The 25,475-nt window shown below is 36.4% G+C and overlaps 1 protein-coding gene across 2 annotated transcripts in view; it reads right to left on the reverse strand.

Moving 5' to 3' along the window:
- Nucleotides 1-777: 777 nt before the first annotated feature.
- The window catches only part of DOCK9 (dedicator of cytokinesis 9), a 105,138-nt gene continuing 80,440 nt past the window's right edge, over nt 778-25,475 (reverse strand). The window contains exons 40-55 of one of the 2 annotated variants that reach the window (XM_009891807.1): nt 22,561-22,698; nt 22,084-22,266; nt 21,330-21,443; nt 20,977-21,192; nt 19,188-19,245; nt 17,974-18,080; nt 12,055-12,177; nt 11,584-11,697; nt 11,321-11,326; nt 10,892-10,927; nt 9,923-10,069; nt 7,701-7,911; nt 5,928-6,118; nt 4,517-4,617; nt 4,175-4,313; nt 778-1,053 (exon numbers count right to left, since the gene is read on the reverse strand). In XM_009891807.1, the coding sequence (XP_009890109.1) occupies nt 931-1,053; nt 4,175-4,313; nt 4,517-4,617; nt 5,928-6,118; nt 7,701-7,911; nt 9,923-10,069; nt 10,892-10,927; nt 11,321-11,326; nt 11,584-11,697; nt 12,055-12,177; nt 17,974-18,080; nt 19,188-19,245; nt 20,977-21,192; nt 21,330-21,443; nt 22,084-22,266; nt 22,561-22,698 (2,007 nt within the window). In that variant the 3' untranslated portion in view covers nt 778-930. The remainder of the gene's footprint in view (nt 1,054-4,174; nt 4,314-4,516; nt 4,618-5,927; nt 6,119-7,700; nt 7,912-9,922; nt 10,070-10,891; nt 10,928-11,320; nt 11,327-11,583; nt 11,698-12,054; nt 12,178-17,973; nt 18,081-19,187; nt 19,246-20,976; nt 21,193-21,329; nt 21,444-22,083; nt 22,267-22,560; nt 22,699-25,475) is intronic. The other variant, XM_009891816.1, reaches the window with a different exon arrangement.

Raw genomic sequence — 25,475 nt, forward strand, 5'->3', positions numbered from 1 at the left:
TTACATACTCCATTGCTTTGGCAAAAAAGTTTTTTTCTTTTAATAACTGCATATAAACCTAACATAGCAAAGACTGTATACATCTTTATATTGCATTTATTTATATACAGGAATAAATGATCTGTAAAGTCTGCATATACTTGGAAGGAGCAAATTTTCACAATAAACTGAAAGCAGAAGGATAAGAGCTGGTATGGATATTAAAAAATGCTTAGAAATGTAATACATTTATGTACAGACTGTACGGACTGTATTAACAAACAATATGTACATAACAATTTACTACTATTGATATTTTAGTATAACTCAGTGTTCATTAATACAGACCTTTGGTTGTATTTAGTTGTTTAATAAGATCTAAGCTCACATACCTCCAAAATGCAACAAGGTATAAAATAAAGCACAACAATTTGCGAAATGGTACAAAAACTACTATTGTCAGTTCCATTAAACCCAAAAAACTAGTGTCTCTGTCTAGCCCCAAAATAGTTCTTGTACTTGGAATCAATCTCTATGTGCCATACACAAAAAGAACACCTGAATGTTACATATCTGCAAAATTACATCCCACAACACTTTTTTTTTTTGTAATGTGCAATTCATTTTAATAATACTTCCTAACGAACAAGAGAAATTAACTTCAACTTTATAATTTTCCAACACGCAGCTCTGCAATGACATTGTGAATGCTTCTAAATGTTACCAGCAAGATTAAAAAATGTGCGCTCCTTTACTCTAAAAGACTATTACCAGTAACTGCTATTTGCTAAGTGTGCTCAGACATTCGTATGAATTACGCAGTTTGCACGTGCCCAACATTTAGCTTCAAAATCATCCTGAGTTTGCACACAATGAAGCAAATCCACATACTTTAAAAAAAAAAAACCAAACCAAAAAAACAAACGAACATACTTTTCCTTTACAAAACAATCATGCAACTGAAGAAGAACTGGGCATCCCATGAACTGTTGTGCTTGTCGGAGTTCCACTTATGGCGTTGAAAATGTGTAGCGAATTAGGCATAACGCTGGCCTTTTCTTCAACCGGAGTAATCTTAAAATGGAAAACATGGTTTTACCAAAATGTTACATAATGACACAGGCATTTATTAAACAGCTAACCAAATTCATAAAGTGCTGTGCAGCAACTCAACTTTTTAGTACTTTCTCAATGACGCGGAACTTCTTTTGAGGGATGGTTACTCTTTTCAGCCATCCTCTACGAGATTTAGGAGGGCACTAGTTATTACTCCAATATCAGCTCTCCTAATTTAGGTATTATACTGCTCTCTCTAGAGGAAGCTTGAATAGCTGCTCTCATTTCTCTTGTGAACTTTCACAAGGAGTTTCACAGGAACAACAGGGCTTGCTTTTTGCCCTTTTTTGTTTGTTTTCTTTCTTTTTTTTTTTTTTTTTATTTAGAGGTATGATTTGAGCATTTCTTTCCATAAGCTATCAAAGCACAAGAAAGACTTCATTCTTAACAGCTATAAATTTACTGATGCTACGATTAGAAATATTGGGAAAAAGGAAATTATATAAAGATTAGACAAACTAAGAGCAGAAGTAAAGAAAACTAATTACCATCCCATCTGATCATTTTGGCAAGCAACAGAGGAGAAAAAAGAAAAATCTGTTAAGATTCTTTTCTATATTTTTCATAACAAAATTTTTGCAAATGTTTAAAATCCACACTATTATAAGACAGCTAACAGGGTATTTTTCAATGGCATTACAACAAACATTGTGAGAAGCTCTTTTTCCAAATACAGCAATAGGCAGGCATACAAAGGTGATATTTTTAAAGACTGCAGTGAAGAGTGCCTAAGCCCTTCAGGGGAGTGACCCATCTAACTTTAAAAAAAACCCAAAACCAAAACCAAAACACAACCCAACAACATAGCATATTTTACTTATTTACAACTAATTACATTTATATAAAAAGAACACAGTGGTAGGCTAATAGTACACATTACTGCAGTCAGTGCTGTACTTTCATATGCTGTTCACGCTATCTGATAGGTATCCGTTGTTTGCCCCTTCTTCTCTTTGTTTACTTTTAGACAATGTGATTTACTCCTGAAGTTTCAGGCATTACGTGCTTTTTCTTATTGTCAATCTTTGGGAACTCACGTACCTGAGCATTTTTTAAACATACATATCTTGCACTGAGTTCAAAGTATTTTTTTCTTGTGTAGAATCTGTCATTATATCCTTTTACTTTTTCCTATGCCAGGGGAATATTAATCTTTCATTTATTATCCTTATCATTAAATTATTTGACAAAAAATGTTTTCCTCTCTTTTTTGAAGGGGTCTTCTGTACAGCTGTCTAATTCTCCCATATACCTTGTTCATATTAATCAGCTGCCCAATCAGTTATCCTCCTTTCTAAAACCATCCACTGCTTTCTGCTTTTCAATACATCACATCGAAATACAGTCAAACCATCTTATTTTCATCAGCTAAGCAATCTCTTTTCCTGTTCCAGCGATCCTTCAAAACTGTTTTCCTCTACTTGCGTATCTGAAAGATACCGGGTATTATTAAAAAACCCAACACGTGGATTCTGACAAAATGGTGTCACTCCCCACAAACCTTGTTTCACAATAGTCTCTGGTGGTTAAAAAAGTTAGTTTTGTGGTAAGCTTTTGCCTGTGGTAGTATAACAATAGAATAAGAGAATGAAAATAAAGTCTACGCACTTGCTCTATTCTTGTGCTTCACCATAATTATATCATAGCGCAGAGCTACTCATAGCACAGTACTTGAGAAAACTGCATCAGGAAATAAGGGAGAGCATGAAAGTGTGTGAAGTGAACTTCAGACACATGACGCATTTTTGAATAGAAAAAAAAATGCCATAAAAGTTTTGGATACTATCTAAGCAAGGGTAGAACAAAGGCAAATCTTTCGTAGATAAGCCTACAGGTAAGCTGTTATACTGGCAAGCTGACTAGCTTTTTGAGCAAATATTTCTTGGATAATAATAGACTAATTTAGAGATGTCCAAAAATAGTATATGGGTAAAGTCATTGTACCTCTAAAGGATGCAATGCTGAAAAAGAGCTGAAAGAGTAATGGAGCGTTTATATGTCAGCTAGACTGAATGCCTCAGGTAGGTCTCAAGTTTGATTTTTCCTGTACAATTTGATTTCTGAGTAAAGCCTATAGTATGGAAAAGATAAATTCATAGCTCCTTTTTGTATCAATTGGTTATCCAGACTAGGATGCATTGGTTCCTAGACTAGGAAAAGTTGCTATTATGGTCATACATCTAAAGAAGTCTCGTAGACGTGTATTTGTAGGGTAAAATATTATCAGAACACACAGGTATTTCTTGTGGGCCAGAACTACAAGTCTTGATGGTTCAGAACTATGAGCCACTCTATGGCTCTGGGAAAAGATTATACAATAACAGTGGATGAAAGAAAAGGAACCTGAAGCGATGAATAAAAATGTCAAGAAGGCAGGGATCAAGGATGAATCTTCAGCCTTTCCTGTCCTCCTGGAAATACCATCCTTGCCTCTGAAGTCAGGAGACATTTCTACCATAGATCCCAGGTGCAAGGTCCTACATCTCACTCCACGCGAGTTCTGTTTTTCCTTTTCCCATATCTCCAGCTTGTCTGTAGTGGATTCCCCTCAAGAAAGCGTGTTGGAATGCCTCTTGAAAGACATTTAACTCTGTTGCAAAAGTAAATGCCTATATCTCCAACATCTAAAGAAAAAGGGCTAAGCGTGCAGACCAAATCACCCTACAGTTACCAGGAAGTATAAACTAAAATGAACTTTTTGGGTCGCTGAATAGAGACCCCTGTAACTACACATACGAGGTATAAATGACATATATATTCAGGTCATTAAATTTGTTTTATCTTTACTGTAGTCTTCCTCTCCTACAAAAAAACAGGCTGGTGCCGATCAGATTTACTTTCTTAATATGCAAGACTTAATTCTGAAGGTCAAGAAAGCATCTGCAGAAAATTCATAAACAGAAGAAAAAAAAAAAAAAAAGATGAAGTTCTACAATTCCATGACATGCTTGTACTTCAACAGAAAAAGAAAAGAAATAAACAGTCCTTTAGCGTAAAGCATTACATACACTTTTCCTAGTGGGTTCATGTTCAGCTACATTCTGAATGCTGGTAAGCATAATTTAATTTCAGCACGTACTTGTTCATGCATTATTTCAGAAAGCTCTTTTGCCATCTCTCTGTAGTTGGCCTTCATTTCTTCTTGATATTCCAGCTGATCTTCTTTTATAAGTCGTTCATTTACACCGAGAGCATGACCACAAGCTTCAACAAATTGCCTGATTTGGATAAAATAATAATAAAAAAATAGTATCTCAATAAGGAACACAAAATCCAAAAGATTAATTCAAAATGACAGCTTAAAATATGTTTTTAATGCAGTCAGGACACTATCACAGTTAAAAACTTAAAAAAAAATATCTTATGATAACAAATCTTGGGGGAAAAAAAAGCGACTTTTTTTTATTTTCAAAAAACATACCTAAAAACTTCCTTTAGCAGCTTTACTTTATTGTCTGGATATCTTTTGGTGTTTGTGTCATCTAAGAAAGCTCTTGCATATGCTAATGGACCAGCATTAACCTAAAAAGAACAAGATTTATGAAATAAAGTTATTTCTGTCTTTCTGTCACATATTGTCTTAGCAATAACAGGTACTACACGTGTCTGTCTGATTTACTTTTCTTAGGAGAATACATTGGTTTCAAAAAAGCTGGACTTGGGAAATAAGAAAACTGTTGGAGTTGGAACATAAGAGCAGGAGAGGTCTCTACAGCACTGTGTATAACCTGTCCTGACACGTAGAAACCACTTTGATGATACAGCAAAGTAACTGCTGATATTGCTAATGTGTTATTTCTGTTTATGAATTTAGGGTGGGAAAAATGAAGAAAATGAGCTAAATCTACTACTGCTTGGTTTGGTTATCTATTGAAAACATTCTTCCAAGCTGATAATTCTGCAATAATTAGCAGAAATTTAATTGTGCTATTATGGCAGCTACATGAAAAGTGGATTCAACGATTTCTGACTCATCCCTATTATTCTTTTGTATTAACAGTAAGAGCCCCTCCCTTCTCATCCCAAATGCTAGCTTGACAACTTCCTGATTCTGGAACCTTGGTGCTGGTTTGGTTGTTTTTTTTCTTTTCTCTTCAACACGACAACAGTTCATTTCAGATGACTGTGTTTACTGTTGCCTTGATTTGAATGAGCTAAAAACAATAGAGCAACACTTTAGTCATTGCAGTCCTAAGTCCCTTACCATACTCTGTTTATGAATTTAGGGTGGGAAAATGAAGAAAATGAGCTAAATCATTGCAGTCCTAAGTCCCTTACCATATTGATTTGTACATGCTACAACTGCTTTATGTACCCTGTTTTGGTGAATGTGATCATTTCTTTATACATTGAGTTCTTGCTTGCCTTAGGCAAAATGAACTGTTGCACAGCGAGATTTCCTACTATTACCCTCCTATATTTTGGCACTCCCTCTTCATCTCCATAGGGATCTTACCAAAATACAAAAGCAATAACGACCATCTCGAACCTAATGTGAGCAGACCTACATCGAGGCAAAATATGTTCATTCCTCCGCATATGGGAAAACACTATTTTATAGTAGTCTCAGCTTTGAACCAAAACCTCGTGGAGCTCAGATCACCGCAGATTCCCCAAATGAACCTTAATCCATTCATGTAACTGTTCAAGATCAATGTTTATATGAAATACTTTTTTCCTATTCTGGAAATAACTGCAAACAGTGGGCATATTTGTAATTCAGGACATTCTTGAATATATGGAACGGAAACTAATGATGAAATGCTACTTAAATAATTTTTCAGGGACAGAAGCAAGTGAAACAGCTAAATGGCAAAGCACATTGGTCTTACCTGAACACTGACACTTCCTTGTAGCTTCAGCTGCAATTTGATCATATCTACTTCAGCTGAAGAGCAAAGCTGCCGAAGTTCTGCAACTTTTTTACTCATTTCATCAATGGCTACCTCAATTGGGTTTAAATCGGTATGGTGCTGGTACATTACTGGAATGCGCTTTTTCACATATGGGAAACAATGTATAGCTATGGACAGAAACAAGTTTAATACAGTTAGAAAAAGGTTTTTGAATAAGGTGTTTTGATAGAATTTTATGCGGAAATCTCACTTTGATGTAATTAGTTGCCCAATTTAATAACGTGTTATACAATTAGAAATACTACCAAGTGTACAGGTAAACAAAATATTGCAAATGTAAATATGCACAGTTTCACATGTATTACAGCAAAGATAAATCATTGTCATTGCTGCTACTAATAACAACCAAGAAATAAACCATTGGCACTTAATTCATATGAGAACTGTAAAAAGAATTGCTTATCATCTACATATCTCAAAGAGGAGAAGAATCAAAACCAGCAAAGCTGTATTTTCTATTTCCTCACAAATATTAGCTATGGACAGCTGACATTATAAAGTCATTCAAGTTGTTTTTACCACTATATTAAGACAGTGATATAGAAGCTCACACTTAACAGAGACCAAACTCAAAATAGTCTTTTTCTAAGAATGAGGATAGAGAGACTCCAGATTCACAGTTCTTTAAGATTCACAATTTCTTTTGGGAAAAAAAAAACCCAAACCGATCTGAAAACCTAGTTTTGGCTAAAAATATGAAATGTATTTTAGCTGATAGCTATAAAGGACTTTAAGTGAAATGGAAAACCCCATACAGAACAGAATTAGACCATTTGAATTAATGCTTCCAGTCAAAGCGCAACTTGTTATTTGACAAATTCAGATTTACATGTGATACAGAAACATTGTCAAACACACTACATTTTTAATTATCTCCCTTAAAAGTATAATAAAATGTTTGGTACCAGTGAACTAATAAACTAAAGTTTGAGCCTATGGGTAATAGATGGGCACTCCCTCTCCCTTCTACAGCTAACAAATGAGAAACGAAATCACAGTGGAGGAGAGGCTGGAAATCAAACCAGAACCTGCCCTTCAGGATCTTTTAGAGCTTTTAGCCAAAAGAACCAATGCTGCATTTTACACATCCAATGACTGAAAGAATGCTGAAAAACCCCATACCCAAACCTGCAACCATAATACCAGCGTTCTTCAATGTTTTATAGCAAAGAGAGGTGAGCACAGGGAAGGGGAAGGGTAAAGGGAGAGATGTAGACACTCCGTTATTAAAAAAAAAACAAACCAAAACAAATAAAAAAACCCAAAAAAATCCTGAATAAAAACCCTAAAATGAAAGGTAGTTAGAACATAGTAAAATATGAGATTTACTCTTTTTCCAGTACTTAGTGGTTATGAAATTACACATATGTATATTCTCTGATGTTCATTTTTAAGTGTGTTTGCAGATCACATTTTTGATTATTACTTTCAAGTATGTACTCAGTTTAAAAGATTATTTTGTCTAACAATATTTTGATATACTTTGCAATCCTTGTAATTTCCAACAGTCACGTGTGAAACTTTCTAAAGGATTTTTTTCCTGACAAAATATACAACATATAGAAAAACCTAGTATCAAGAATTAAGTCTAAAAAACAAAATAAAAGAAACAAAAATAAACTAAAACTAAATAAACTAAAAAACAAAATAAAAAATTTCTTTTAAAGGAAATTTCAATCCAGTCAGTACCTGTCAAAATAGTCCGTCGCTTACACTGTTCTTCTACTCCTCCTTGTCTTTTACCAGCTTGAGTAAAAGGCATCTCAAACATAAAGCGACGAATGTTATGAGTCCTTTCAAAATCTGTTTTTCTTTCTTGCAGCTCTTTTTCTTCAAAGTATGGAATTACATGTGTAACTTGAATGTATGCATATTTCGAATCCAAATCCTTAGGATTTACCTGAAAAAGTGACAAAACCCCAAATAGCTACATTATGAATAAAGTGGACTTAATTGTAGTCACACAACTTTCAGAAATTAAATTTGGTCTCAACCTGTTTATTACGAAACAAAGGAAATGTTAATGCTCCTCTGCATTCAGTTTCTATTAGGAAGACAACACAGCTAGATGCATTACCTTGTGTTGTGGTTTTGTTTGTTTTCTAAATTGATATTTGCTATATGCAGAACTGCACAGAAAAATGTAATACAGAGTTTTACCCATGCTTAACACTGGAAGGCATAGAAACAGAAAACGCAGACACAAACACTTGTCCTCCAAGATAGCTGATACAACAGTAGTTTGGAGACCAAAAATTTCTAATGATATAAAAAAAGTTACTAATTAAAAATAAAATCCTGCATTGTAAAGAGTTCAGATATCACCATAAGAAGGCACTCCTCCCAACCTGTCTGCCTCAATTCTGACACCCTAGAAGGGTCCCAAAGAACATACCAGTGGGAGCAGGGCAAATTGAAGGCTTTGCTATTCATTTCATTTTGTTTCTATAACTGGACGAGCAAGAGCCTCATGGACTGGCAGATCTTAAATTTGATAAAAGCAGCAACCAGTCTTCAGCACCAATAGATAAGGTCTCCTAAGTCGTTGCCCAACGGGGTCCCTGAATGGACCAAGGATTTTTATTTTTTGTGAATTCCCCCAACCATGGGATAAAGAGGGCACCTTAAACCTGTGCATCTTTTAAAAAGTTGTTGCCTACCATCAAGTGTTGCCCACATCAAATATTCATGTTATCTCTGCCTGTCTCTGAGCCATTTCACCTCCAGAAACTAAATGGAAAAAACAATAATGCAAATACATACATGAAGTCACCAGGCAAGTCCTGGAGCAAACTGGAAACAGAGCTAAGGTCTCCCTGCTGCTATCCATTTTTATTGGAACATGCTGCTTGATTATTATTTTTTTTTTAAATCTAGTGTTTTTTTAAGATTATTATACTGGAACTTAAGTGGTAATTTATGTACTCATTCTGATATAGCTGATAGAAAATGTTCCCTATAAATGATGACAAACACATGCGTTATAATTAATTGTAAAGAACTCAGGAGAGTACACTGGAAGAGCTGGGAAAAACTGAGATTACAAAATAAATCTCTTGCTTTTTGTGGCATGAAATCTAGCCTTTGCGTAAGTCCTCCTCTCCTTTTAAAGTTCCAGTATTGAAAAGCTCACCATTGCTGCACTTTCAGGCTGAGAAGCAGAACTTTGTGACCTTACTGGTAGAATCAAGGAACAGAAGAGACAGTAAATTATAGCAAGAGAAAATCACCATCAAGTCTGAAGCCAAACAAAAGTTAAAAATTGGCTGAGGAAGGGAACAAAAGGAATGCAGAGAGGCATCTTGTGCACTATGTGCTCTTCTCTGCATATGGGATACTGTAGCCCTCTTCAGTTCACCAGTTTTGGAGCCGTCAATGACAAAGGAAAGCACTTTTTATGACAAATCTAGACTTCATCAGATGACGTTGTGTGAACATTTTTCTACAGCTTAAGTGTTCATAAAATTGAACAGGCAAAAGATAACAAGAACAACCAAGAACAACTGGTAGAGAACTGAAACGTTATTTACATATGGTACTTCTCTCAGAGAAGGGGGTCTGTTTCTTATTTCAGAAGAAAGTTGGGACTCTGCTCTGGAGTTGCAGAAAACAGAAAAATTCCAAAGAACGACTGTGCATGAACTGGCAAGAAGTATAGCTAAATATTCAAATTTGTTCCAAGACACAATTATTATTTTGAGAGGTAACACTATGAAAATTAAGTTTTTTGATTGTTCGTAAAGGCAAACTTAATAGTAGAGGCTATTTCTCACATGCCCTTCAAACCAGCAGAGTTTTTAGACACAAATGTTCATGTACCAAATACGTAAAGGACAGTGATCCCACAGTATTTCAGGTGGATTAATGGAAGCAATATATTAGAATTTTTTTAGAGATAACAAAAATCATACTTTGCCGGAATCCTGAATCATTTTGACATTTTCAGATCCAAATTTGTCAGAGTAGAGTTTTTGGAGTCTTTGGGAAATTTCTGAAAGAGGTGTGAGTTTAGGCTCTTTATAGATATATTCCTTTCCGTCTTCATCCTCAAAGAATCCCTGTTAAAAAAAAAAGAAGTAATCAAAATCTTGGGGAAAAAACCCACATAGGGCGACGATTAAGATGAACACAATGTGTGTGGTTCAAAGGAAATAGAAACATTTAACATCAGGATTCAAGCAAACAGAAATAAAAAGAAATTAAAATATAAGTAAAAAAGGTTTTCTCAGAGAATTAAAAAAAAAAAAAACAAAACAGAAAAATTTAATTATCTACTACAGAATGAGTGAAAGATAATGGAAACACACAGTTAAAATTTTAAAGGTTTGTTTTAATTTTATGGTGTGCCAAGCCTTTGAGATAACTTTTTTTCACTTTTATTTAAAAGTGAATTTTCAGTACTGTTTCACTTGCCAAAACAGAAATCTTGTTGCCCAGCAGGACTACCTGATTCACAAGTGAGTATTTTGGCAATGGATTACATAAAAGTAATCTGAAAAAATTCTTTATGTAGTACTACAAAAATAATTCTGGAAAATAAAATTTAATTTATGTAAAGATCTTAATTTTATGGTGCACTACATTGGCATATACTACTTTATTTTTCTTATATAAAGGATTTGTTTTAAACCCGTAACTAAATGCAACGTAGAGTACATGGAAAGTGAAACAGGTCATTGGTTTAAAACAAGCCATGTCTGAGTTCATGTTTGAAACCAGAAAATAAATATTTTTGTCATAAACGAAACAGACAAAATAGAAAAGCACAACATATCATGTATAAACACAGGCTAGATTGACAAAAATACCCACATCAAACTAAGGTGAAATGCAGTAGTTTTTACTGCATTGCTTGCTTTGTAAGCAGTTACTGTAATTACCTCAACATCTGTTTCACTGTCTGTAAACTGGTATTGCTATAAAGTTATAAAAGACAACAGAATACATGTAAAGTTATACTGCTCAGAGTATTTTACAATTCTCCATGCTCAGCTGAACAATTAGCAACTGGGCTATGCACGTAGAAAGTGTATTGATACTGCGTGATACCATACTGATACATATGCATTCTAGACATGTATTAGAGGACGTGAAGCTGTCCGATACACAGCCAGAACTTTTATTTGAAGCATGCAATACTGATGCATAGAAAAGAGTGAGCTGTTCTCTAAATGGGACGTAATGTTATTTTTTTAATTGCAATGGCTATTAATGCATACCAATCTAAGAAGCAGCCTTGCAAACCACACTGTAGCACTACAGACATTAAGTCAATACATTGCTAAGAACCGACATTATAGAAAACTTACCGCTGCCTTAAGGTAGTAAATAAAAGCAGAAAAAGAAAAAAAGGCAAAAAATTTACTGAGGAAAATAAGGAAGAATTGTATTGGAACTGATAAACGTTTTAAACTAAATTATTGATGGTGTTTAATTATTTCTTACAGACCATATTTCTTGTGCTTTGTATGTCATACTATCAATACAGATGATGAAATAGTATACCTTGTAAAATGAATTCAAGTTTTTCCCATTGCATAGAGCAGACAAATGAAAGCTAAATAGTACTCACCTGTCCAAAGAACGCTACCCTGAAATAAGTTCCCAGCAGTCTCTTGCCGGTATGCATAACTTCTGTTACTTTACTGTACGCTCGATGAAGAGTGTCATATAAATGAGCAAGCCTCTAAAAATAAAAGAAAACAATCACTGGGCAAAAGAAGAACACAGAACTTTCCTATCTTAAAACAACAATGAATGATGTCCTTGTAGTGAATAACTAAAAATATTGTTTTATTGAACAACAGTAATAGGTTTAGCATTTGTATCAGAATGCCAATATGTGAGATTATTTTTAATTATTTATATTTATTTAAATAAAAATATTTTTAATTCTTTAAAATTAAAACAAAAGTTTCAACACATTGATATTTCAGTTACAATTGTAATACTCTTGTTCTGTGAAGTGCGATGTGTCAGGTAGTTAAGACTAGAAAAATTAAGAATTTTTTTCTTGCTCAAAGAATTATGATGAATTTAGTACCTCAAAATCTCTCCGTTTTTCATAAATGGGAATTATAAGTTTATATATGTCAGCAATGAGTTCATAGCGTTCTGCCTTCCAGAGTCCATCAGCACACTGCTCCAACAATTCCATGAGCACATCCTAGATTTGGATAAACATTTGAAAAAGCAAAACAATTGAGTACTCATGAAAAGCATGGCAAATAATTATACCAAAGTTCTTCCCAATGAAAAGAGAAAGAGATCCTGCCTCAAAGCAAAATTATCTACACACAGTAATTTAAATTAGTGTGGCGATCAAAAATTGCTAAAAGGAAACAAACCAAACCAAAACAGAATGGTCTGAGTGTACACAGGTACTCTTTGTATTTACCAGGAACAGCACTTCTCTTTTAGATGCTCCTGACCTCTTAAGTCTATAAATGACACCTGTATGAGAACACAAACTTGTCTTACCTTGTAACATGTTTTTTTCAAAGTGGTGTTTCCCTGGGGTTTTTTGGTTTTGCACAAAGAGCATTATTTTAAAAAGGTAGCTATACAAATACTTGACTGTAATGGTTCTGAAGGAAACTATCAAATAAATTACATCAAGAAGATACAGTAGAACGATACAACACCAAAATCCGTACTCAGAGGTGATTATCAAGGTACAACAGTGGAATTTGGCATACCTGGCCCAGAATGAAAAGCTACATAACAACAGTTAGAGCAGCTGAGAAATCCTGAAGGGTGATAACAGAGTCACAAGCAAGAAAACACCCTGGCTTTGCTGGGTTTGATCCTAACACTCTGGTAGCAAAAGACAGTTATTTAAGGTTAAATAAGAACTATGCTTACCTGTATGTTAGAATGGATTCATACATTTCACATTAGAGCAGTTACATCGTAATTATGAAGTCCCTTCCTTCAGTTTGTCATAATTCTTTATTTTCCATGCATTTAATTTCTTCTACTTCAATAAGCGTAACAAAACTACGATAACATTATTACTTTGCTCTAGTTTTCATAGATTTAAAATTACCTGGGTAACTTCATTAACTCGGTTATAACAATTTTACAGATATTATGGAACAGCTTACAGCTGCTGTGACAAAGCTGTCATACACTTGGTCACAACTTCAGCGTGACAGAACCACAGTGAAGAAGCCCATTCACATCCACATAACCTAACAGATCCCTAACAGATCTCAGTCTTCTTCAAACATGTCTGGAGCCCCAAGAACCTCCACGAGAATCCAAGTCAGGGACTGAGAGATGTCGGAAGACATTGCATGTCTACTTCTTGAGACCTTCTGGTACCACTCTTGCATTGTAGTGGTGAAACCAGAAGTTGGAAATAACTCCTTTTATTCTTAGAAGGGATCCAATGCTACTCTGTTCCCTTCCTCCCTTTGGCAGAGGACTAAGACAGCATAAAGACATCACTAAGAAAAGCCATACTGAGAGCAAAACAAGACTGAAAATTTCTACACCTATCCATGTGCTGCAACAGTCTTTAAAACATCTCTTCATTTCCCCCAGACATTATGGGATTGTACAGACTCCCCAATATCTCCATCCTCAGCAACCAAGGGCAAGTGTAGGGTACTGCACCTGGGGAGGAATAACCCCATGCACCAGTACAGGTTGGGGGCTGACCTCCTGCAGAGCAGCTCTGTGGAAAGGGACCTGGGAGTCCTGGTGGACAACAGGATGACCATAAGCCAGCAATGTGCCCTGGTGGCCAAGAAGGCCAACAGCATCCTGGGGTGCATCAACAAGAGTGTGGCCCAGCAGGTCGAGGGAGGTCATCCTCCCCCTCTACTCTGCAGTGGTGAGGCCACATCTGAAGTATGGTGTCCAGTTCTGGGCTTCCCAGTTCAAGGAGAGGGCACTGCTGGAGAGGGTCCAGCAAAGGGCTACAAAGATGACTGGAGGACTGGAGCATCTTTCTTATGAGGAAAGGCTGAGGGGCTTGGGTCTTTTTAGTCTAGAGAAAAGGAGCCTGAGGAGGAATCTTATTAATGCTTATAAATATTTAAAGGAAGGGTGCCAGGGGGATGGGAGCAGTCTTTTTTCAGTGGTGCCCAGTGATAGGACAAGAGGTAACGGGCACAAACTTGAATATAGGAAGCTCCATCTTAACATGAGGAGGAACTTCTTTACTTTGAGGGTGGCAGAGCACTGGAACAGGCTGCCCAGAGAGGTGGTGGACTCTCTGACTCTGGAGACATTCAAAACCCGTCTGGACGCCGTCCTGTGCAACCTGATGTAGGTGACCCTGCTCTGGCAGGGGGGGTTGGACTAGATGATCTCCAGAGGTCCCTTTCAACCCTGACCATTCTGTGATTCTGTGAACGAGGTGGTGAGAACTGAAAGACCAGTGCCAGTGCTGGACCACAAGCGCTGCCCACAAAACATGGTTTTATGACAGACTTATCTCAGACACCAGAGGGCATCCAAACGCAGCAAAAGAGTAAAATGTTGTTTGCACGCAGGAAAAAAAACATAAAGAGCAAAAGCTTCCTGTGGGAGAGCTGACAGGAGGGAAGAAAAGAATACAACATTTCTAGGCCGCCTGTCTCAGTGCTTATCCATATATATTTTTTTCCATATATCCAATCACAGTTCTTGTAACCTGTAAGAACAGCCTCTTACTTTTTTATCGTGCACCTCTTCGAAGGGTCTGGCGCTTCCCCTAACCACCTCAGTATCTGGACTTTTTACAGTTTGTTGATATCTCCCTTGACTTTGGGGGGTAGGGTGGGATGGTGGGCAGCACTGGACACAAGATTACTGATGGTGCACCACAACTGTCAAGTAGGAGGAGGAAAAACCACTTCCCTCCACTATTTAACCCTATGCTTTTTCTAATACAGCCCAGCGTGCAGTTGGCCCTTGTTGCCACAAGGCTACACTGCTGATTCCCATCCAACCTCTTGTCCAGCAGAACTTCCAGGTCTTTCTGCAGAGCTGCTGCCCAGCCAGTCCATACCCAGCCCATACTGAGACACTGGGTGATTTTTTTCGCAGATGCAAGGCTTTGCACTTGTCCACTGTAGAACTTTGAGACGCTTCTGTGTTCTGTCAGTTTGCGGTCCCTCTAAATGGCAGCTCTGCCCCACGGCACATCAGTCATTCCCCCTCCATTTAGTTTCACCCACAAACTTGATGATACACTGTATCCCATGACCTAGATTGCTAATGAAGATGTTAAACAGTATCAGTCTGAGTATCCCTGAAGAACACCAGCCTTTACCACCATACTTATAGTATCTTGTATGTTTGGGTAAGCACCTATTTCTGTTTTTCATAAAGTGCTTTAATATATTGAATTACACCGCATGTTGATGATTTACAGGGGCTGTAAGAGCTGTGAAGCTCTTTCATTTACCAATATGCAAGTTAGAATAATTCTAGTCATAGCCAACAAGAGACCATAAAAACAAACAGGAAGACAGAGATTGACTTAGTATCTGTGGTGGAGCTGTATTCTGGCAGCGTTTACTTGGGAAAAAACCAACAAATCTGAATGAAATTGTTTCCAGCCTTAATCTGCACGGAATCTGGCACCTGCCACAGGCCTGTTAGCCACAGCTCACATCTCCCTCAGACAGAGTGCTTGCAGCAAAGTCTAGCACGGAAAGGATACCAGGTTCCAGGCTTTTATCTTCCTATTTCTGATACACAGAAGATTTTTAGTTCTGCAAGGAGAATTTGACTTGTACTGCTGAATAGGCTGTCAGGGTAAACAACTGTTTTAATGAAATGCACACAGTAACTTTGTTAAAAAAACCCAAACAAAATGATGTTTTTTCAATTGGCTAGTTTAGGAAATGAGTCAGGGTAACACTGGCCTGAGAGAGAATTCTTTTAAAATAAGAATTAAATTGAGAATTTTAAAAAACTCAATTTTTTAAATGAGAGACTACATGAAGTTTTAAGACAAATTTCACTTAATTAGGAAGACTTTATATAAACTGGAGAATATAAAAGACGTTTTGTCCCTTTTAGAAACATGGAGGGATCTCCCCTGACCCCCTATACTTGTAATTACTCTTTTGGAGATTTAACTCTAAAGTAACTAGCATCCAGGGAAATCCCAAGTTTTAAGAAAGAAATTCCACATGAATCTTGTTATCATGTAGAGGAAGAACTCCCATCAGAGCATCATTTTGGTGAGTAGCAGTAAAGTACAGCTTGAAAGATATGTTTCTGATTTCTGTACCCAGTTCATCTGTCATATTATTTTTTTTTGTTAGACTAATACTGCTTTGCTTACATAAGAACATACTGAGGAAACACTCCATATATGAATATGTTCCTATTCATGAAGTAACCAGACTACCTGTTTTGAAGTACTTCTGTAGAATACCCGTCCTCTTAATTTATCCATGATTTTTAGTCTACTAAAAACCAAACAGTTCTTCCCTATTATTACTCTTCCTGGGGTGAACTATAAGAAGTTATCTGGAAAATAGTAACTTTTTTCAATATTCAATCAGAGTACTACATGGTTAAGTTTAAAAAGGGTTGCACACAGGGAAAACCAAAATTTGGCAAGGTTTGATCCTTTTGCAAGCTCCACAGGCTTATAATTTCACTCTTGGCTTACTTCAGTTCCATGGAAATACTGAGAGATAGAAATAAATTTGCGTAGGGTTCAATGACCCAGAAAAAGGCAGGATATTCTTTTTGCTGGGGCTGACTAATGAGAAAATGAATAAAGACATTCCAATTTAAAAAATACAAAAGAATTTAGCTCTGACAAATGGTTTGTCAGGTAGACACTGGCAAGAATTTCTAACAAAAGTTTCCATCAACAGTAGTCACTAGAAACTCAAATCTTGGCTCACTGAGAGCAGCTTACATTCTGCTTTGAGTAACTTCCCAAATTCCATGCTGGATCAGAAAAATCAGTGATTTAAAGAACATAGCACATAAATTCAAAAAAAAAAAGCAATCTGCTATTGGGTGTCCTTGGACATAAAAAGCACTGTATTTCTCATTTCAAGTAATTCCAACTCCTGCCTTCCCAGAAACAGGCAAGTCAACAAATTTTGTCTTAAAACTATAGAGCAAAACAGTGCCAGAACTTAGGAGTAAAGCACAGGTACCCTAGGCCTAAACCCAGGCTTAAACCATGAAGTCTTTCATCTCTTCCTCCTATTCGCACAGTGCAATAATTTTGTCATACACCTTGGCCATATACAAACTAAAACACAAAAGAAAAATATTTTTTGTTGCACAATTATGCTTACACAACAGTGACTTTTCCAACACAGCTACTGCAAGTGTTTTTTTTCCTTCCTCCCTCCCTCACCTATATTGGCAAATATATAGTGTAGATGTAGCTCTTCACGAGCAAGATTACTCATAACCTTTTCATATAGGCTTCTTAGTAGTAAAATTCACTGTAGAACCAGCACAGATGGATCAGCAAAAACACAAGGACTGAAACTTAAGCCAGAAAAAAACCACCAATGACGCAAATCTCATGTCAGTAGAACCTCTTTCATTGTCATGGCGTATTTGCTTAAGGAAACTGTAAACCAGCAAAAGCCAGTGAATATATTTTCATGATTGCTGGTGTAGTAACAATCTAAATGAAAGAGAGTTTTAAAAAAACCCAGATCTTGTTAACTCTAATAAATAAGCCATATTAGTGTTCATCCGGTCAACTAGCTTAAAAACCCATTTTGCTTACTTTTATTCCAATAGTGGTGTTGAGTTGATTTGCTAGTGCTTTATTTAAAAATATATGTATATAGTAAATTCTCTCAAGCTGGGACAGCTCACAGAATTTTTTTATTTCAGTTTTAGGATAAGAATAGTGGCTAAGAAAGCAATTATAATATCCATCATATTAGACAGCCTCCAGATTGAAACACAAAACTTGGAAAAAACAAACAGCACTTCAATGTGCATCAATTCTAACACTCTTATGTTTACTTACTTCATTGAAGTGAACATCTTGCATTCCAACATCCTCCATCATTGAAGCCTCTTCATCTATATTAGGTGTGATTACTCTGAAAGCAGTACACCCTTGCCTAAACATCCCTGTCATTGAAAAAGAAAAAAAGACAAATCTATGTTTCCTCATCAGGATAACCTTAGGCCATTTTGTGATGCTGGATAAAGCAGAAGCCATATTTAAATATACTTACCACCAAATTAATAAATAAAAAAAATCCAGCCTCTTACTGCATGACTAAAATACTAGACCTCACATTACTGTGTAAGTATAAATAGGTTTTAAAAAACCACAAATATCAATATCTGGACTCTTACCTATCAAAATAAGTAGATCCGAATCTTCCTATTTTATCTCAAACTTGTGTCTAATCTACACCACCCTAAGTCTAAGGTAATCAAGGTAACTTTTACAGTATTTAATTAAACTGCCTTGAAGTCATGCTGGAACTGTGTACACGAACATGCGCTGGTATATCAGCCATGACTTCGCTTCATTTGGAACTGTCACGCAAAGGCAAAGCTAAAAAGCTGTGAACATGATTTTTTTCTGGCTACAAAAGCAAAACACTAGCTCAACAACATAATCGGCCTTAACAGATTTCTGAAATTTTCTTCCAGACATCTGTTTTTCTTGATAAAAGCCATATAATCTTTTATTTTCTCAAATCCCTGACTGAGAACTCTTCTGATCCTATAGAGTAGAAAACTATCTTTCATCTCTCTCAAGGGTCATTAGAAACTCACTTTTACAGACAGCTGCTAGCACAGACTACCAAGACAGGTGAAGCATTCTGAGCCTTATCACTGACTCAGCATCTCAAAATTTGTACAAATTTATTTTGACTTCTCTGCCAACGGCAGGCTTCCCTGTATGCAGTGAGAGACTACTTGCTGAACAGGAGTATTCACTGATAAGTTTGCTTTAGAAAGGGTCTGACTTCAGCTATTAGCAGCTCTGGTATAAAATTAAAATTTTTACTTTCTTAAAAATTTTACTTTACCTTCATCTGAAATGCTACCACTTCAATGTGCAAGTATACTCTTAAATGTGTGAGTATGCTATCAGGTTAGGTTAGAATTTTGTCCTTGGTGAATAATGAAGTGCCTACAACTTTCCTCAGGGGAAACTATTGCTTTTCCTAAACTATAAGGAAAAAAATAGAAACACTAAAGTAAGATTTCAAATCATACCTTTTCGCGTGAGATACTCTGCAACCAGTGCTGCTACATGGACATAGCACATTGCCGCCTAAAACAGAAATAGTAACAATTTTATAAATTACAGTTATAATGGAACTACTAAACCCAAGGTATACAGGAAGAACCCTAGCCTGAGATAATACGTTTCATTTTCCTTTTTGCTGCTTTGCAGCGTCCTATGACTGGTGTAAGAATTCTCCACCTCATTTATGCAAAACAATAACAGTGCAAGAGCACTCACTCCTTTACCAGAGCACTGAGTAGCACGGACAGCAGTACACAATCTGAGAGTGACCACAGATCACAAATTACAAGGCAGGAACACCATGCTATAATAAAAACAGGTGTATCTGGTTTTGGGATGTATTTTAAGTGTGATGTGAGCTATGAAGAGCTATTAATTATTCTACTCAAGATTTGATGGTTCTTTTGCTAACTGTTTTGTCTGCCTTTTGGCTCCAAACCAAGAAAAATGTAGAAAAAAACCCCTGGTGACAGACCATTTGAAAGCAGCAAAAGAAAAAGAGAAGAGATTTGACCTATGAATGGAATTTGAGGGAATCTGGTCGGTGCAATCCAGAAAACAGAATTAAAAAAAAAGAGGAACAGAGTAGTCTTCAAATATTTGAGATGTCTTATGAAGTTGACACTGAACAATTTTCTCCACAGGAAGGACAACAAAAAGACTCAAGATTTTTCTTTTACTAAAAAGGTTTAGGCCTACAGCAAAGTGTTACTCTATCTGTAATTCTCAGTTGAACAGTTTACATATGGAGATTGCAGCATCTCAGACACTGGAAGTGAAGGAAAAAGGTAAGTATCTGTTAGATGTTCCAATTCATACTTTCTATGGGGTTGGGCTTGGTGATTCACAGCGGTCCTCATCTAGTCATACAGTCAAAGATTCTCAGTTTTTAATCAAAAATTAAAAACAGACCCGAAAAGGACTAAAAGAGCTTGTCTTCTGAGAGAGCTTAATTTGTTTCCTTCAAAATACAAGCTAATAACAGATTATTGTATTTGCCTTCTGTGTTGCTACCATATAGAAACAAAGAATTCCAGTACTAAGACACGAGTAAGATAGCAGCTACTATTTCCTGGAGATATTTACTTGCTTACATAATGCTAAGTTTAACAGACATGTTTATGAAATTCAACGATGTAATGCAACGTGATTTACTTTCAGATAGAACGAACTTCCAGAAAGAGACAAAATTCATTCTGTATGCTGACAAAATACTTATATCAAGACATAGAAAAATCCCCACTCCCAACTCCCATTTTTGCTAGAATTAAGTATTTTAACAGCAAAGTGAAATCAGATAGCTTTCCTTCTTCAATCAGAAAGATTGCAATTTGTCGATTTTGACAACATTAGGAGTTTTTTAGTAAGCAGTCTGGAATAGAAACAAGCTAATTCTGTAAAGGCAACTGGAGAGGAATTCAAGGAGTGGCTGTGTTTTTACAACTGATAACAAAGATATTTTTAAGTAGAAGGTCTGTGTCTTCCATGGTTTGCAATGAGCATTCCTGGCTTAGTAGTGTGTCAGCTACAGTAGTTAAACATACATCTTACATAACTAATCAGAAATGACTTACAGATGGACTTGGGTAGGACAAAAACTTATCAGCCATTGAATCTAATCTACTAACAATTCAAAATTTATTTAAAATGCTTATTATATTACACACTAACAACTACATATAGTACATTCCATTTCAAGAAAGATAAGCTTCAGCTTATTACGAAGCTAAAACTAGTTTGATTTTTTTCTCTTACCTCTGAAAGATCTCCATTTTTAACATGGATCCTTGCCATGCTGTCTAACCACGTCTTCCGTAGTTCAGGTGTACTAGCATAAGACTTTGCCAAACTGTACTGGAGGTCTACAAGCATTTCTGGATCATTCTCATGCTCCTTCATCTGAGCTGTAGCCATCAGTACTGTACGAATCCGTTTTGTTAAATCCTTAACATCAGAAGGGAATGTAGTGTGCTAAAACATGGAAAAGTTAGGTTAGCTATCTTTTTCTATTCTTTGCATAATAAAAAGTTGAAACATAATTGCATAAGATGCTATGAAAGAGTTTTCAAGCATCCTTCTACAGTATGGAAAGAAGAATAAAACCAGACCTTTATAATCCTGTCATTATTGGCACAATTATTGATGATGGAAAGAGACTGCTGAAATCTAGTTCCTCCAATTCCAACAACATCAGCAATTAACTGGCTTACTGAAATAATAACCTTGACAGAAACAAATGTATTGTTAGTGCATATTTCCTGAAATACCCTTGAGATGTACCTATGAAGCAATTACAAAGGATTATTCTCTTTAACTGAAAGATTATTCCCATAATTAAAATGATATTTGATTTTTTAAAAAAGTTATTTGCACAGTAACATAGGCAAGAAAAACCAGGCTTGTGTAAATTTAATGTACACACATCCTCTGCTCTAAAGACTCACTGCTAGGTGAAAACTAGTCAGAGGTCATACAAGTAGTAAACTATTGTTCCCAGCTTTGTCAGAACACACAATTGTCAATGTATTTGTTTTATTTTAGACTTTTCCATGCTTTTGCTGCATTGTTTTCTTCTTCAGATGCAACATTTAATAATCAATATCTACAAAACAGAACATTTGCTACTGAGAAATAAAAAGTATTTCCTACGAAACACAGGGCCATCCAATTGTTTCTAGGTATTTCCTTGTACTGAACACACTTTTATTGACATCTGCTTACTCTAAGAACAGTACCAACCTTGCTTGAACCCAAAATAATTTCTTTTATGTCTTTATCTGACAGGGCTTTGCACACTGGTATGCAACTGTGCATCTACGAATAGAATATCTAAAAAATGAAAAATAAAGAAAGTATACTAACTTGCAGATGTGTCCTAACAAAAGACTTCTTCCCTGTGTAATCAAAATTATTTCTCATTAAGAAGTACAGTAACTGTGAAGCTTCAGTACGAATTGAACTCAGTTTGGAATTACAATACTTCAGAATTTCATAGCAGAGTGCAGAACACATATCAGCTCTACCTTCATAAAATGTAGAAGGAAACTGAGGAGAAAGTAGAAAAGAAAAGTTATTCATTAAAACTAGCTTAAGTTCTTGATAAAATAAGCACGTTAAGAAAAATACAAATATATTAATATTCCAAAACTGGAAAAAATACAGTTATAGTAGTTCATGATACAAAAGGGTTTTTACAGCAATTCAAAGGACAAGTATTTCACACTGTTGGGATCAGATCAGTTTTAATTTGGGATTTTAGTTCTTAAAGTTTTACATAGCATGCTGTTAAGTAAAGAACTGGATAAGTACTTGAAGATTAATTATTTTTAAACTACTTACCTTGAAAATAAGTGCCCTTAAAGCTATGAAGACATTTTTCAATGCTGTTTCAGACTGATTCTTTTGAAGGAAGCAGAGGTACACATCAAATACTTTCTTCATCAGTGGATTATGCCCATGATCAGTCAGTAGTTGATTCTTTAAATTGATAGTGAGAATTTAGGAGTATTGTACAGTGATACATTTCTACTATTCTAAGAACATACACAGATCATCTAAAAGCAGCAAATTAAAACCAAACAAACAAACAACCATCTGCATAGTATTACCAAGATGTTTAATAATACAAACTGCATTTTAATTAGATATTTCTAACATTTCATTAATCTTGCTTATAAAGAAAGTGTTGGCTTCTGAATACACTTACAGAACACAATTGTTTTTAACAGCTGATAATTAAATCCATTACTATTAATAGTTCTTTGAGAGGCACACTCAAAGTATTAATACAGTTTGGTTACAGTGGCTTTAGCAGCTCAGACAGTGGAATTTTCTCATTGCAGGACCTCCTACTACAATGCTCTCAAAAAAAACTCCCTAAAACCAAACCCCCACCCGCTCGCCATCTTTCATTACTGTCCTAGAACTGAAATTGAAAGGGCTCTTAAGGACGAAGATAATAGTTACTTTTCAGAGTTTAGCCTGCATCAATATTCCAGAACTCATTCTGAAGCATGCAATACACAGGGTTACTCTTCATTTCTGCATCACCAACAGCTGCCTTCCATCCAAACTTTTTTAAAAAATCTAGTCTCCATCAATTTCTCTAGCACAGGTTCTGGCTGTACATCTACTTTCAACAGTTCACATTGGTTCCGTTTTGCTTTGGGGACCCGTTTTCTCCCTTTGTCCACTGAGCATATGCCCTAGGTTTCTATGGGACTCTAGGACAAAACCATGAGGTCTCTCCCTTTACAAAACACCGTAACAGGATAATCAATTCAGGGACTGCTTAATCCAGTCCAGGGAGTCCAGAACTGAGAGGACCATGTTAAGTATTGCTCCTTCTGACTCCACGGGCCCTCCAACATGATAATACCAAGTCTTGCACCTTCTGCAACTCCCCTCTGCACACTCCACTCTTCCTTCTCATCACTATATACAGGCATCCAAACGGTATGCTGCAAGGCAGTTCCAATACTATCTCAAGTAAGTTTTAAGGTAATATTAACTCAAAGAATCTATTTTAACAATTGTGTAACAAAAGATTCTTGAGGCCCAATGCAGACCTGGAGTCTTGGAGCATGCCTTAAGCTCTCTCAAGCATGAAAGAGACATCTAACTGCAGATGTCTCTTTTTGTATTCATAGAGACACAGAAGAAATTCTTCAGGCTAAAGAATTTCAGCATAGCCCTAGGCATTTTGGGTGTTCTCGATACGAAAAAATTGAAGGATACAGTCCTCCCATTAAAAGCATTTCTGACAATGTGACTTGCAGACCAGATGAACTCAGTGTGGTTTCAAGCTTTGTGGATGAATAGATACAAATACTTGCAGGAGACCAAAGATCTCCAAATGTCAGGCAGTGAAGCCACAGGCAGGCCATTTCAGATGAAGCTAGACATAAATGGTTGGATATAAGCCAGTCAGACTATTTGGTCATCTTGGAACAGTATACAAATCTCTGTAGATGACCCAAACCTAAACATCTAACTGCAAGTTCTAAAAGATGGTAAGGCTTACTCCTTCCAGATTTATAGAAAAATCATGAAACATTGTCTTACAAACCCCTATCTTTATAGGGAAATTGATACAATAACCTTTCTTCAGATGTCCAAACATCAGAGGTAGGTAGTTCATTAAAACCACCTAGAGTAGTAGGAATTCACACAGGATCAGTTAAAATTCTACCAAGAAACAGACATAACTTGTGATTTCCCTGCTGTAGATAGATAGATAGAGATAGCTAGCAGAGAGAGATAGATAACAGAGATCTGGATCCTCACTAGTGAAAGATGACCTTGAGGAAAAAAGTTGTCTGGCTTTCATGCTAATTCTTCCCAGAAGCAGCAAATTGGTATTACTAATCTAGTGGCCTTTATGATGGAGTGACTGCATCGGTGGACAAGGAAGGCCTATGGATGTGGTCTATCTGGACTTCTGTAAGGCCTTTGATATTGTTCCCCACAACATTCTTGCCACCAAATTAGAAACATATGGGTTTGATGAAGGGACCGTTAGAAGGATAAGGAATTGTCTGTATGGCTGCGTCCAAAGAGTTACACTCAATGGCTCAATGATGAAGGGGAAGCCAGTAACAAGTGGTGTCCCTCAGGGGTCCATACTGAGACCAGTACTATTTAATATTTTTATTAATGACATAGACAGTGGGATCAAGTGCACTCTCAGCAAGTTTGCAGACAATACCAAGCTGAGTGGTACAGCTGACTTGCCAGAGGCTTCCCTGTAGCATGCCATCCACGGCACGAGAAGTGGGCCCATGTGAAATTCTTGACTGTGAGGGTGGTGAGACACTGGATTAGGTTGCCCAGAGAACCTGTGGATGACCCATCATTGCAAGCTTTCAAGGTCAGGTTGGACAGGGCTTTGAGCAACCCGATCTAGTTGAAGATGTCCCCTCCCGTGGTAGCGGGGTCGGACTTGATGATCTTTCAAGGTCCCTTCCAACCCAAACCATTCTATGAGTCTATGTATTTTAGTGCAGTTGATTGAATAGAAGCTCTTAATTCTCCTGCCTCTTTTGTTTGGATCTTGTAAACTATTCTGATACACTCTTACCTACTTTCTCAACATACTATATACACCTAACCTTGAAGGACTGTCTTTCCAAGCATGATGGGCAGCCGATAACGAAAAGATTAGTGTTCATTCTTCTTTAAATCTTTAAAACTAGGTATTTCCATTTTCAATTCTGTCAGGACAGTCCGTGGACAAAACTGGTTCTAAATTCTAT

Source organism: Charadrius vociferus, unplaced genomic scaffold, assembly GCF_000708025.1.
Source record: "Charadrius vociferus isolate BGI_N301 unplaced genomic scaffold, ASM70802v2 scaffold110, whole genome shotgun sequence".
NCBI lineage: Eukaryota > Metazoa > Chordata > Aves > Charadriiformes > Charadriidae > Charadrius > Charadrius vociferus.